The 14,471-nt window shown below is 48.4% G+C and overlaps 1 protein-coding gene across 2 annotated transcripts in view; it reads left to right on the plus strand.

Moving 5' to 3' along the window:
• The window catches only part of TVP23A (trans-golgi network vesicle protein 23 homolog A), a 23,574-nt gene continuing 9,103 nt past the window's right edge, over positions 1-14,471 (plus strand). Inside the window, exons 1-2 of one of the 2 annotated variants that reach the window (XM_074322579.1) lie at positions 1-308; positions 539-618. In XM_074322579.1, the coding sequence (XP_074178680.1) occupies positions 300-308; positions 539-618 (89 nt within the window). In that variant the 5' untranslated portion in view covers positions 1-299. The remainder of the gene's footprint in view (positions 309-538; positions 619-14,471) is intronic. The other variant, XM_019714069.2, reaches the window with a different exon arrangement.

Consider the following 14,471-nt stretch of genomic DNA (forward strand, 5'->3'; position numbering starts at 1 on the left):
ATCCCTTTCCTCCTGAGCATCTGCTCTTTCTCTCTCAGGCCGGGTCCCCAGTGAGCCCCTGGGCCCGGGGACCTTCTAAGCCCCGCCCCGTTCAGAGCTGCCGAGCCCACCTCCCCAGCCCGCGACTGCGCTCTGGGCCCCGCGCGCCCCGCCCCCACCGGGACCCGTTCGGAGGTTGCGCTGCGGGTCTCAGGCTCCGACCCTCCCGCCACCAGGGGCCAGCCGAGCATCCTCGCCCTTCGGCGGCGAGGGGCGGCACCGGCGCCTGAGGTCTGGGCTCCAGGTGGGCTCTTGGGAGAATGAAGCAGGTAGGGCCGGGGATGCTGGGAGTGGAAGGATGGTGGTGAGGAAGGGAGGAGCCTGCGGGAGCGCTCGGAGAAGGGGGGGCGGGGAGGAAGGATGCGCCAGCCGGAGCCTGGGCCTGGGCTGGACCCCACATGAGCAGAAGGGTGGAGAAGGCCAGGAGTCACAGCCTCAGGGGAAGGGCCCGCCAGCGGTGGGGGTGGGGTCTGCCACTGGCCTTTGGTGCCCCTGCCAGGCCCTGATGGACGACACTGAGGATGTGTCCTTGGACTTTGGCAACGAAGAGGAGCTGGCCTTTCGGAAAGCCAAGGTCAGGTACGTGGAGACTGGCTTTGGGGAGACACCCCCCAAAGCTGCAAATTCATCCATTCACGTTCACTCACGTATGCAGTCGCTCATTGATTCAGAATGTGTTCAGCACCCAGTGTCGCCTGGCCCGCGCTAGGGGACATACCCCGGACAGACCAGACAAGGCCCCTGCCCTCTTGGAGCCTGCAGTCTGGGTGGGAGGGGACAACATTGAGCAGGCAAACGAAGACGTTAAAAAGATAATTAGCAGGAGAAGAGCCGAGAGAAAATCAATTGGGTGATGCAAGAGAAATTAACTGGGGAAGGCTGCTTGCCTTCGCGCAGTCAGGGAGGGTCTCTCTGAGGAGGTGACATTTGAACGGAGACCTGAATGATGAGAAGCAGCCAGTTGTGGGAGACCTGGAGAAAGAGTGTCCCACGTGGAAGGGACAGCAGGTGCAAAGGCACCAAGGCCATGCTGGAAGGTCAGAGAAAGGCCTCTGTGTCTGCAAGGTGGTGGGAGAAGAGAAAGAGGTTGGCGGGAAGCTGGAGAGGTGTCCAACGACTGGAATTTTTATTCTAATCACTGCTTCAGCACTAGCCAGACAGACGTAGTGTCCTGGGTCAAGTCACTTGCCCGCTTGAGACCTTCAGCATCCCCCAAAGCGGCAGGACCCATAAATGTGATTGCTGATGACCCAGGCAGCTGCCACATCTAGAAACATCCATAGCTTAGCCACACTCACTCACCTGCTTCTGCCCCATCTCTCCTTCCAGCCTTCTAGGCATGGGGGCCTGGCACCTAAATGCCATTCCTTTTAAATTCTCTGATTCAAAGCCAATAAAACCCCAGAATGGAATAGGACAGTATTAATTTCCAAGGGCCACCGTAACGAATTACCATAAACTGGGTGGCTTAGAACAACAGAAATTTATTCTCTCACAGTTCTGGAGGCCAGAAGTCCAAAATGGGTTTCACTGGGCTGAAACCAGGTGTCAGCAGAGCCACACTCCTTCTGGAGGCTCCAGGGGAAAATCTGTTCCTTGCCTTTTCCGGATTCTGGTGGCTGCTGGCTTGGGGCCCCTTTCTCCATCCTCAAGGCCAGCAGTGCAGCATCTTCAGCTCGCTGCTCATTTTCACGTTGTCTTTTGCTCTGCGTGAAATCTCCCTCCCTTCCTCTTATGGGCCTACTTGTGATTGCATTTAGGGCCCACTGGGATAATCTGGAATAATCTCCCCATCTCAAGATCCTTCATCATATCTGCAAAACCCCTTTTGCCATGTGCAGTAACATTCGGTTCCCAGGGATTAGGACCCAGATCTTTTGGGGGGGCCGTTATTCAACCTCCCATAATGACCAATGATTGTCTTTCAGGAAAGACATTGTAAGAGAACTGGAATCCTGGGGAAAGAATCGTATAGAACATCTAAATTTGTGTGTTCAGTCTTTCATGAGCACCTCCTTTATGCCCATCTCTGGGCTGGTGGCTGGGGAGACGCCGTATAAGGCCACGCCCCCTGCCTTTATGGAGTTGCCCAATCTAGAGCAGAGATGGACAGTCACGACACTGCTGACATTCTGGGCCAGATGCTTCTTGCTGTGGGGCCGTCCTGTGCATTGCAGAATGTTCAGCAGCATCCCTGCCCTCTACTCACCAGCATCCCTGCCCGCTACTCACCAGATGCCAGTAGCATCCCAGCAATAATGTCTCCTGACACTGCTAAATGTCCCCCAGGAGGCGAACTTGCCCCCAGGGGAAGACCAGTGGTGTGGGGGTGTAGGCATGCCCCTGGCTGTTACAACTTGGGGTTTTACGTGCCGTGATAGGCACAAGCTTGGGCACTGACCCTGGTCAGCAGAGGAAGTGACAGCTGAGCTGAGACCTGAAGGATAAAGGATGGATGGGAGTTAGCTAAGCAGGGAAAGAGGGAAGGGGCATGACATGCAAAGGCTTAGAGATGAGAGTGGGTCACTAAGTGGGCTGGGCAGAGGCTGCGGCCACACCATGAAGGGCCTATAAGTGAAGTTGTGGAGGTGTGCTGTCCACTGGAACTTTCTATAAGGATGGGAATGTACTACGTCCGTGCTGTCCGATATGGTAGCCACCAGCCCCGTGTGGTTACTGAGCACTTGATATGTGGCTCATGTGACCGCGGGACAGAAACTTGGATATTTCATTTTAATTTTAAATAGGCACATGTTGGGGAGCACCGTTCTGGAGCTGGGATTTGTGCAGGGCGGCGCCATGATCAGAATCTTACATGGCTCTACAGAAGGAGACGGGGTGGCAACACAGCATCTGCATGTCATCGGGAGATCAGCCCCGACCCCACACAGTTCCCTGTGCTCTGTCACCTGCATGGGCCAGGTGCACTCTGAGTCGCCTGGAAGCACAGAAGCTGCAGCCTCTATTTCCTGCAAACCTTTTTTTAAAAATTTTCTGTTTTTGTTTAATTTTCTTTGCCTGCAAACCTTTTCTATGATTCTGTTCGCTGAGATCCATAGCCTGCTTGCCCGCTCACAGTTCCTCCAACCCAGGGGCCCTTCCACCCAGGTCACTCCCAAGCTGGCCTGATGTTAACCTTTTATTTTACTCACAGTGACCTTGAACAAGTCAGGGCACCTTCCAGGTCCCGTATGTTCTCATTTGTAAAATGGGGATATTAGCTCCATCATAGGGTTGTGTAAAGAGGACTAAATCAGGGGACAAATGTATGTAACGAGACTCATGGGGCCCCCCCTAACAGCTCATATGGGCTTCATAAATGGCACCTGTTATCTGGCCATAAGTGGGACTTCCGTGTCCTGTGTCTGTGGGCAGGACTGGGGAAGAGGCATATCTTCAGTTGGAACAGGATGTCCCAGTGGGGTTGTCCTTGGAGCTGGAGACCGACCCTCGGGGAAAGTTATGTTTATGCTTTCAAGGCACCGTCTTCACAAAATTCATTTGGACTCAAAGTAGGGTGATCTCTTCTTGCCCCGGACAGATCCGTTGGGTCTGACTTTGGTCTCGATTGTCAAGGCCGGTTTTATTGACGCGGTTTGGCCAGGGTTTCATGGTTGGTCCTCATTCAGCCCAGGGGGCATCAGATGAGAAGAACGCTGTCCTCTGGTCGCAGGTGTTAGTGGGATCCAGGTCCCAAGGCAACAAGCACATGGAATCAAAACTACCCCTGCAAATCCCTAATTAGTCTGTCCAGGAGAATAACATTTTTTCCTTTCAAGAAGTCTTTCACTGTCAATTTATCTTCCCATGTTGGATACAAAAGCTGTTTCTCAAAATGAGCCACGGATGCAATTGTTGGCTATGTTTTAAGGGAAGTTATATTGAAGGAAAAATAATTGTAGCAAACATTTAACCTAGCACTTACTATATGCAGGCAGTATTCTAGGTGTTTTACTTATAATTATTCATTTCGTCTGTCCTACAAACCTATGAAGTAGCTTCTATGATTTTTATCAGTTTCAAGATTAAAGAAATTGAGGGAAAGAGGTTGCAGAGTGACTTGCTCAGCATCACAGCTATGAAGTGGCAGGGTGGGGATTTGAACCCTTAGAGTCTGGCTCTCGAGTTCGTATATTACCCTGTGCTTAGGGGACAGCTCTGCTGTGGGACTAGCATTTCCAGGGATTCCATCTTATGCTTATTCTGGGGAGTACTTTACATTTTCCGTGCGTCAATGAGAATGCGAAATTACTTCTGCTATTTAGAGCACGCTTTCTCAGCCTTGGCACTGTTGATATTTGGTGCTGGGTAAATCTTTGTCGTGGGAGCCGTCCTGTGCATGTAGGACTTTAGAAGCATCCCTGGTCGCTGCCTACTAGATGCCAGCAGCACTGCCTTGCCCCTCCCCACCGACCCCCGACCCCCCAGCTGTGACTCCAGACATGGCCAAATGTCCCCAAGGAGCAAAGTCGCCCCTGGTTGAGAACCCTGACTTATACTCTCTTGCTCTCTGTCTGGGGTTTGGATTGGGATCAGTTAAATTTGCATTTGAAGGAATTCAGAGCCTTCCTGACACCTCTGTGTTTGGCACAGACCCCTGGGAAGCAGGTGGGCAGGGGAAGGATGGGGGGCAGGTGAAGGTACAGAGGGGCCTGGTGACCAGCCATTATTCTCAACAGTCAACACAAGCACATCTCAAACTGTGACACACAATCTCACGCTCCTACGCTCCTACGTGCCCAAGAGGAGAAATTTGGCTTTTTTTTGCTGTTGTTATTCCAGGAAGTCTGTTTGCCTCAGTCAGTGAGGACCCCTCACCTTTTGAGGTTCCCCTGGCCCCAGTGATTTTTGGGAAACAAGTCACACTGCCTCTCCCCACTCTAAAATCTGTTTTAAAAATACAGGAATATAACAACATAAGCAGGTCTCACCAAGAGCTGATTATTTAATTTTAAGGAAGGTCCACGATTACCAAGGAAAATAACCCGCAGAATCGGGGAACTAGACAAATTTCAGTTCTCTTTGATTAAGACACGGAATTACATATTTTGAAATTAACTCCTTCCATTTACAGCTGCTTAACTTCCCCTTATTTATATTTTTTCCTTGTTAACATGAAATTGGTTGCATAAGCCATCCCAACAAACCGATCACTAAAGGGAGATTTCTGCTGAACTATGACCCACACAATCAAGGAAGTGGTGACCAGAAGGGGACGTTGGTCAGGTTCCTTGATTGGACAGCTTGACTGCGCGGACCTGGAGGGTTTTAGTCACTCATTCATTTATTCCCGGTTTGACGCTCTTGACATTTGGGGCCGGACATTACTTGTTGCAAAGGCCGTCCTGAGCATTGCAGGCTGTTTAGCAGCGTCTCTGGCCTCTACTCACCAGATACCAGTGGCAGCACCGCTGCTTGTGACATTCTGGGGGGGCCCCCAAATCAACTCCCCTTTGAGAACCGCTGGTTTATTCTTTTGTTCACTCATTTATTCATTAAATCAACAAAAATGTTCGAGGACCTCTGTGTGCCAAACACTGTGCAAAGGGACACAGGAAAACCAAACAGGCCTGGTCCCTGTCCTCATGGAGCTGACATTTTAATTAGGGGGAAGGCAGTGAACATATATAAGCAAATCTCTAAATATTAAGGTAACATCAGAGAGTGGTAAGTGCCACGAAGGAGAATGTAAGAAAAAGGGGTCAGGGGGTAACTTTCAATCATGGAGGGCTCAGAGGAGGTCTGAGGAGGTGCATTTGGATTGAGACCCAAATGCGGAAGAGGAGCCAGGTATGGGAAGAGCCACAGGAAGGGAGTTCTGGAGAAACAACAAGTGCAAAGGCACTGAGGTGAGGCATATCCTAGGGATTGTTGGAACCAGGCCAGGCTATGGGAAGTGTGAGAGGGAAGAGGAGACACACTGGAGATTTGTGAGAGGAAAGAGGTGGAGGGCTTTGGAGATGCCAGTGGGGAACTTGGGATTTTGTTTGCTTTTGATGGGCAATCTTTGGAGAGATCGGAGCGGGGGACAGGTATGATCTGGTTGACACTTGAGGAAGCTGCCTGTGACCGCATGTGGCTTACAGGGCAAGCATGGAGGCAGCACAGTCTGTTCGCAGGCTGATGAGGGGGCCAGAGTGCGAGATGCTGGTGGCTAAACTCCAGGGACACACATGGGAACTTGACTTATAGTGACCTTTGTCCAAATTCTGCCAGCTGCAGGTCTGGGACTTCTGAGATTGGGGGGAGATGGTGAAAGGCAGTGGGTCCCAGATGTATGTCTCGGCGGTCTGCTTTCCCAGGGGAGCTCGAACGAAGGGCCTAAACGTGAGGTTCTCTATCCCTGAAGATGCAGCAGGTGTTGGGATGGGTGTGAAAGGCTTCTGCTCTGTGATTCTGCTGTGCTCTGAGTGACTGGGAATATTTTTCCAGGTTGTCCATTTCTGGATAATTAGGGAATGCTCACAGTGGTGTTTATGTGTATGAGTGTGTGTGTGTGTGTGTGTGTGTGTGTGTGTGTGTGTGTGTGTGTGATGTTCATTCAGGTGGGGTAGGTGTTGATACGAGGCGTAGCCATATACTCTGGCATGCAATGCCAATGGTATTTCCTTAGGAAGCACCAAGTTAATCAGTTTGGATTGAAATCCAAGAGAAAAATCCCCGGGCCTGGCCCTTTCCCAGCCTTAAGGAAATCCACGCAGGGGAGCAGCCTGGGGGTGTTCCGTGGCCCGTGACTCACTCCTTACTCATTACTGGAGCAAGGAGGCTTCCAGAATGACTCAGAAACAGCCACAAATCGTGTTAATGGATCCTCACATTTTTCCCAAATCTCAATACAGATGTGTCTCTCCCCTGGATTTTAAAATACTGTAGAATAGAAATTGCAAAGGGACAGTCAGCCCCTAACTCCAAGCCTCAGATATACTCTTAGATGGGGAGGTATTTTAAATGAATGTGAATTTAAAAAATTGGAAGAGATCACATTAGAAATCTGACTCGCTCAGACGAGAAGCCACACAGACAGAAGGCAGAGTGGTGGTCGCCATGGGCTGTGGGGAGGGAACAATGGGGAGAAACTGCCAGATGGGTATGGAGTTTCATTTTGGACTGATGGAAACATTTTGAAACAACAGTGTGAAGTACTAAATGCCACTAAATTGTTCACTTTAAAATGGTTAATTTTATTGATGTCAATACATTTTTTTGTTGTATTATTTTTTAGACTTCCTTTTTAAAGCAGTTTTGTGTTTGCAGCAAAATTAAGGGGAAGGTACAGAGATTTCCCAGATACCTTCCACCCCCTTCCCACACATAGTCTGTCCCATTGTCAGCGTCCCCCACCAGATGCAAGATTTGCTACAATTGATGAACCTACATTGACACATCATCACCCCAAGTCTGTAGTCTACATTAGGGTTCACTCTTGGTGTTGTAGGTTCTATGGGTTTGGACAAATGTATAATGATATGTATCTACCATTACAGTATCATACAGAGTAGTTTCACTGCCCCCCAAGTCCTCTGGGCTCTGCTTATTCACTCAGTCCCTGGTCTCCTTAGTTTTGCCTTTTCCAGAATGTTGTATAGTTGGAATCATACAGTATGTAGCCTTTTCAGACTGGCTTTTTTTCACTTAATAATATGCAATTTTAAAATCCTTTTTAAAAAGTCTAGATGGCTGACTTCTTTTGAGAAGACATTGGAGTTGGAAGCGTGGGCTGAGTTGAGTTGTGGGACCTGTCCCTTCTGGGTGAACTCCAACCATCAATCAACCAGGTGACTTATTTAGGAGCCCAGCTCAGTCCTATAAACAGCTGAGTTTGCAGTCCCCTAGCCCCACCCCTCAGGGACAATGGGGAGTAAACATTACTCCAACAATAGCATTTCTATACTTTCCAGGAGTGCAAGAAACTTTGAGTTGGAATTCCTCTCTAATGCTGTGGTTTGCTCCCCAGACGTGTTGAAGCCACCCCCAGGTGATGGGGGGGCCTGTCTGCGAGGACCCCGCCCTGGGGGTTAGGCTGCGGTGGCCATCCAAGGCCATTTACCCTGAGGCCCTGCGTTCCTGCTCATCTCCAGCCTTTGTAGACGCTTCACTTTCTGCTGCTTAAATTTATCCTTTAGATCGTTTTTAGATTCATTTTTACTTGAGATATAATTCACACACCATAAAATTCACCCCTCCGAAGTGGACAACTCAGTGGTTGTTAGTATATTCACCTAGATCTTAATCCTCCTTACTGCATCCCCGACCTTGGGCGAGGTCCCCCTCCTCTTAGCCCCCACAGACCCCAGGTCTGATGACCAGCTGCTGTGTCCACATCTGGGGTTTCTTAAAATATCAGCATGGATGCCCTGCCCTGCTCCTGTAACTGAAGAGTTAGCGCCTGGGACAGCAGGGGCAGCCGATGGGACCCGGCACCATTGTCCCTTCTGACTGGACAGTGGCCATGCCATGTCAGTTGTTGAAAATTTCGATCCTGACTGCTTACCCCATTGACACTTTTCACACTGAGCTGAAGTTGCCCGTTTGCTTCTCTGCCTCCCCCCGGAGAATGGTGACGCCTGTGAGGGACGGACTTCGTCCATTCTGTTCATGGCACTTGGCCTGCATCTAGCACAGTGCCTGGTGAATAGCAGGTGCTCAATAAATGTCGTGTCACCACTTTAAGCCAATGAATCCAACTCACCTATTGCTTCAACAATTTTGAAAATCAATTTCAGACATTTACATGTTGATTGTGAACTTAATTCTATGTCCTTGGACAATTTAAACTACAATTTCAGTTTCAGCATTAGTCATTGTTTTGGGTGCCAGATTCATCTGCAAACAATAAATATACATATACGGCAATTACAAAACTTTCTGCTTTCATCATGTCAGGGATTTTTGGCTGATGAAACCCCAGATGAAAAACATCATAAAACACAGCAACAAAATACCTTACGTTGGAAAATAATGTTTTGAATCAATGTCCTTAAAAGAATTTGAAAAAACTCTTTACTTTGAAATAATTTCAAACTTACTGGAAATAGCAAGAATACTACAAAGAACTGACACACGTCACTTTAACTCACCAATTGTCAACACTTTGCGGTGTGTGTTTTCTGAGAATAAATTGCACGCGCCATGTTCCCTTACCCCTACATGCTTCAAGGTGTATTCTAAGTACAGAACATGCTCTTATGTAAGCAGAGTACTAGTGACCCTGAGACATTTATCTATAGTCCGTCCGTATTCCACTGTCCTTTTTTTCCCAATTCACAATCCAGTCCAGGCTCACCCATTGCATTTAGTCCTTCGGGAACAGTTCTCAGCCTTTATGTTTCACGACTTGGACAGTTCTGAAGAGTAAAGGCCTGCTATTTTGAGGCATATACCTGAACCTGGGTCTGATATTTCTCAGGATTAGATCCCGGTTATGGTTTTAAGCAGAAATACTGTGGAAATTATGTGTTCTAAAAGGACATTTCCCCCCCAAGCTCTGTCACTACCAAAAGTGGCCCAGAAGTGGCTCTTTTTTTTTTTTTTTTCCCTCCACCTCCTCTTACCTGCACCTCAGCCCCTAGGTTTTGGTCTTTGATTCTCTTCACCACCCAAAGAACCCAGGGCTCCTTAGAGAGGAGCCACTGCCAACTCTTGAGGAGGAAAGAAACCAGTCTGGCTGGAGCTGAGACATCCTTTTGTTACCAGAAAGCACAAATATATATTTTTTAAATGTCACAGACTATTATAAAGAATGAAGACACCAGTTTAATGGGGCTCCCGCAGGCCAGGCTGTGGTAGTGACTAGTGTTTGCTGAGTGAATTAATATGATTTCACTCAATTCTCCCATTAAATACCAGTAAGTCGAGCTCTTTGTTTCTAAGATGCTAACATTTTAAAATACCATGGTTCTGTGATAGCTCTTGGGGGTGGGAAATAAATACCATATTAATATTTGCAACCATTAGTGGGTGCAGTCTGATTGCAGACGCATTAAAGTGGTCAAAAATGAAAATGCAAGCAAAGACAGGATTCTCTCCATTTTGCAGATGAGGCACTGTAGCTATCGGGAGCTAGGGAACAGACCCAAGTTCACACAAGAGCTAACATTTGATGCCTTCAAATCCTAGCAGCTCTTCAGAAACAAAAACACGTAAACAGGTGAATTCTACTTTCTACTTCTATTGCAAAAAAAAAAAAAAAAAACCACCCAAAAAACAAAAACAGCCCACTCACAGCAATGGTGCAAACAAACAAGAATCCAGGTTCCTTACCTGGATCAACCTCACCTGCTCTATGTAATTTCCTGTTGGCTGACTTCCGCTCCAGCCTTCTGGAACGTCAGTCCTTGGCTTCTCTGCTTTTCTTCTCTTCCTCAGTTAATAACTCCGAGTCTCCTGTTTGAAAGAGGTGAGTGTAACTGCAGCTGCCCTCATGGTCTCCCCCACACCCAAATGTCTCCAAATAAGTCTGAGACTCTTCATTTTATCACCTGGATTCTTGGCGGAACCTCATGCTGTCCTTCCTGCCCTTGGAAACCACCTGACAAACCATAACATGGGTTATACAGAGTTAAAACTCTTCAACATTACAGCCTGTATTAGTTAGCTACTGCTGCATAACAAATGACCCCCAGACTTAGTGGCTTCAGATAACAAACGTTTATATCTCATACTGTGCCTGAAGGTCAGGATCTGGGTTTAGCTGAGCTGGGTGGTTCTGGTGTGTTCTCCTAGTGCCTGGCTCTCCTCAGTTGCGACTCTTGAATTCATTAGGGGTTGTGGCACGGTGGCATTCTAGCATTCCATCTTCATTTGTGAGCTGAAGTTATCTACAAAGAGAAACTCTCCCCGCTTCAAATATTTAGTCATTGTAAGATATACTTTATAGAGAAAAGGCATAATAGATGCTTGATTCTTACCCTTCATGTTTTCTGTTTTCAAGTAATGAGGTCAGCCCCAGCACCCCCCACAGGTGACCACTGAGGGCTTCGTTTAAGCATCACATGACTCATGGATTAAGACATTCTTATTGCTACCCAAATTGTCCCACCTTTGCCAGTGGGAGCCTCTTCCAGCTGGCTTCTGAGTCTTTCTGCCCTGACTCGTAGGCTTTAACAGCTTCCTCGCTACCTGGGGTGTGTCGATGTCCCAGCCTCAGCGTGTGCATGTCTCCATCTGCACCTGGAATGGCCTTTCCTCCAAGGAGCCCTGGCTCCTTGGGAGAATGGAGTTTAGAAGCCACAGTCTGGGTTTGTCTCCTGAATCAGCTCTCTGGCTCTAGGGCTAGAAGTGCATCAAGCAGGGCCTCTGATCTTCTCTTGGCCACGTTTTTAGGAGTCACAGTTGTCATTGAGCACATGTCCCTTGCAGGTGACCTGTGGGAAACTCCAGGCTGAGATTGATGAGGACTTTGGTTCTCATGCTTATTCTGCCAGGAGAGCAGCTGCTAGCCTATAGGGTGCCTTCGTGCAAACTAGAGAAGACGCCCCTCGGGCAGACAGTTCCCTCCAGGACGTGCAGCTGGAGGGCGGTGCTGCCACCCCCACCCCCCGGGGCAGGTCACTTCACCTTTCTGAGCGACCTGAGTCCTCACCTGCAGAATGGCTCTCTGTCCCCTTCTAACCTCACTTATTTTCTTTGTCCCATAGCAGTGTTATGGGTTGACTTGTATCCTCCCCACAAAAGGTATGCTGAAGTCCCAAGCTCTGGGACCCCAAAATGTGACCTTATTTGGAAATAGGATCATTGTGGATGTAATTAGTTAAGATGAGGTCACACTAGAGTAGGGTGGGTCCCTACTCGGATATGACCGGTATCCTTATAAAAAGAGCCACGTGAAGACACGTGGAGAAGGCCATGTGACCACACAGGCAGACTCTGGAATGATGTGGCTACAAGCCAAGGAAGGTGGGAGAGAGGCCTGGGACAGAGTCTCACAGCCTTCAGAAGGAAGCAACCTGATGAGTACTGTGATTTTGGACTTCCGGCCTCCGGTCTGTGAGAGAGATTTCTGTTGTTTTGTGTTCCCCGGTTTGTGGTGCTTGTTACAACTCAGCTTTCCTCTATTCCCTCCTCCCTGCGGGTAGTGCCGGCAACAGCAGCACCGGCATTTTCTGGGTGCTTATTCAAACGCAGACTCGTGGGTCCTCCAGACCCCCTAAATCAGAATCTTCATTTTAACAAGCGATCGGTGATTTGCTTGTTAAAATACAAAAGGAATGATCACTCCCCAGCACAAATGCAGTTATTTCTGAGAATAGCTGGCATTTATGGCACCTTTGCTGCTGACCACCTTTACATGTACTATTATTCTCAGGTAATATTCCCAGCAACTCCATGCAGTTGGCACTGCCACCAGCTTACACGGCCATGCAGCCGTGTACTACACTACTCTAGGGAACATGACTGAATGGCGCCCCCTGGCTGTGTGCACTGCAGCAGCCCTGACTCATCGTCCCATTTTACAGATTCGGAAACTGGGACACACATACAGTGAGGTTAAGTCACTTGCCCAAAATTACACAGGTCCTCAGTGCGGGAGGCGGGGTTTGAACCTGGGCAACGGACAATTTTAATGTCTGAACTTGTACCTTGGACCCTCTATTCACCGACACACACACACACACACACACACACACACACACACACACACGCCTGGCTCTGCTGCCTTCTTTCCAAAGGAGGGCCAGTGAAGGCAGCGTCTCTCCTTCCCCCGTTTCTTTTATCTATTTTAAACTGTGGTAAAATACACATAATGTAAATTTGACCATTTTAAAGTAAGCAGTTCAGTGGCATTTAATACAGTCACAATGTTGTGTAACCACCACCACCATTCAGTTCCAGAACATTTTCATCTTCCCAAAAGGAAACCAAAAGCCATTAAGCCGTCAGTTTCCATTCTCCTCCCACTCGCTTTTGCCAGCCCCTGGCGACCACAAATCTGCTTTCTGTCCCTATGGATTTGCTTGTTCCGGACATTTCATATGAATGGAATCATACAATACGTGACCTTTTGTGTCTGGCTTCTTTCACTTAGCAGAATAGTTTCAAGGTTCACTCAGGTTGTCGCATGTATTCATTCCCTTTCTTCCCCCCTGTATTTTAAAAATTGTGGTGAAATACGCGTCACACACACATAACATTTACCATTCTAACCATTTCCAAGGGTACAGGTCAGCGGCATTAGTACATTCACGTTGTTGCGTAACCGTCACCAGTTTCCGTGTCCTGAACTTTTATGATCATCCCAAACTGAATCCCTGTGTACGTTAAGCCATAACTGTCCCCTCCCCTCCCCCAGCCCCTGCTGGCCTCCTTCCCACTTTCTGTCTCTATAAATTTGCCTATTGTAGACACCTCCTATAAGTGGAGCCGTGTACTACCTGTGCTTTCGTGCCTGGCTCCTTTCGCTTAGCCTAACGTTCTCAAGGTTCGTCCACGTTGTCACAGGTATCAGAGCTTTGTTCCTTTTTGTGACTGAATACTATTCCCTGGTACAGAGAGGCCACATCTGACTCATCCACTCATCTGTTGATGGACACTTGGGCTGCTTCCACCTTTTGATGATTTCAAGTGGTGCTATGAACATGTATGTACAAGTTTTTGTTTTGAGTCCTGCTTTCAGGTCTTTGGGGCTCCCATTTCTTTTGAAAATTCTGGGTCTTAAGCTAAGGAACCGGGTCCGTGATGGCAGCAGCAGGAGGACGTGGTCTGTAGCTGTGCCCCAGGGAGAGAGGTGAGGACCCCGCACAGGACGTAAGTTAGGCGGTGCAGCCAGGGGTCCACTGACTTGTCCCTGAGGATTCACTTTCATTGGACAGGCTGAGCGTGTCCAGCCTCTAAAGTCGGAATGTTTCTTTAAAAAAAAATAAAGAACAGAAACAAGAGGGAACACTGTGGTGACCAGAGGGAAGTCTGTTCTTTTAGGGTCTCTGCTTTCTTATGTGGGTTCCTTTGGTCCCTTTCTGCTTTGTTCCTGGAACTGAGTTTATCTTGAAAATAGAACAGAGGGGGAGCTTCTCAATTGTAGCAAGCACATGAATCACTTAGGGTCTTGTTAAAATGAAGATTTGGGCTCAGGAGTTCTGGGGTGGGACCACTGATCCTGCATTCCTAACAAGCTCCAGGACACCTGGGAAGCTGGTGGGTGGAAAAGAGGCTGAGGGGCATAGGTGTTGCCCAGGCTGTCTCCCCTTCACAGTGGGGGTCCACTTCCTCCCACATCTTTATAGTGGCATGTGGTTTTAGCAGAAGCTGTTAGCAGAAATGCCACCTGACTAAGTGGGTGTCAGGGCTGAAGGAATAAATAGTAGCACCCTACTCATGACAATGGAGCAAACCATGTCTGACAGAGGTCATTCAAAAAGAGCGTCACTGGTCAGGGCTTTTTCTCACTTTCTCCTGTTCTCAAAACTCTTGCTGGCCTAGCATTGTAGCTATTTTAT

Source organism: Rhinolophus sinicus, linkage group LG18, assembly GCF_036562045.2.
Source record: "Rhinolophus sinicus isolate RSC01 linkage group LG18, ASM3656204v1, whole genome shotgun sequence".
In the NCBI taxonomy this organism is placed as follows: domain Eukaryota; kingdom Metazoa; phylum Chordata; class Mammalia; order Chiroptera; family Rhinolophidae; genus Rhinolophus; species Rhinolophus sinicus.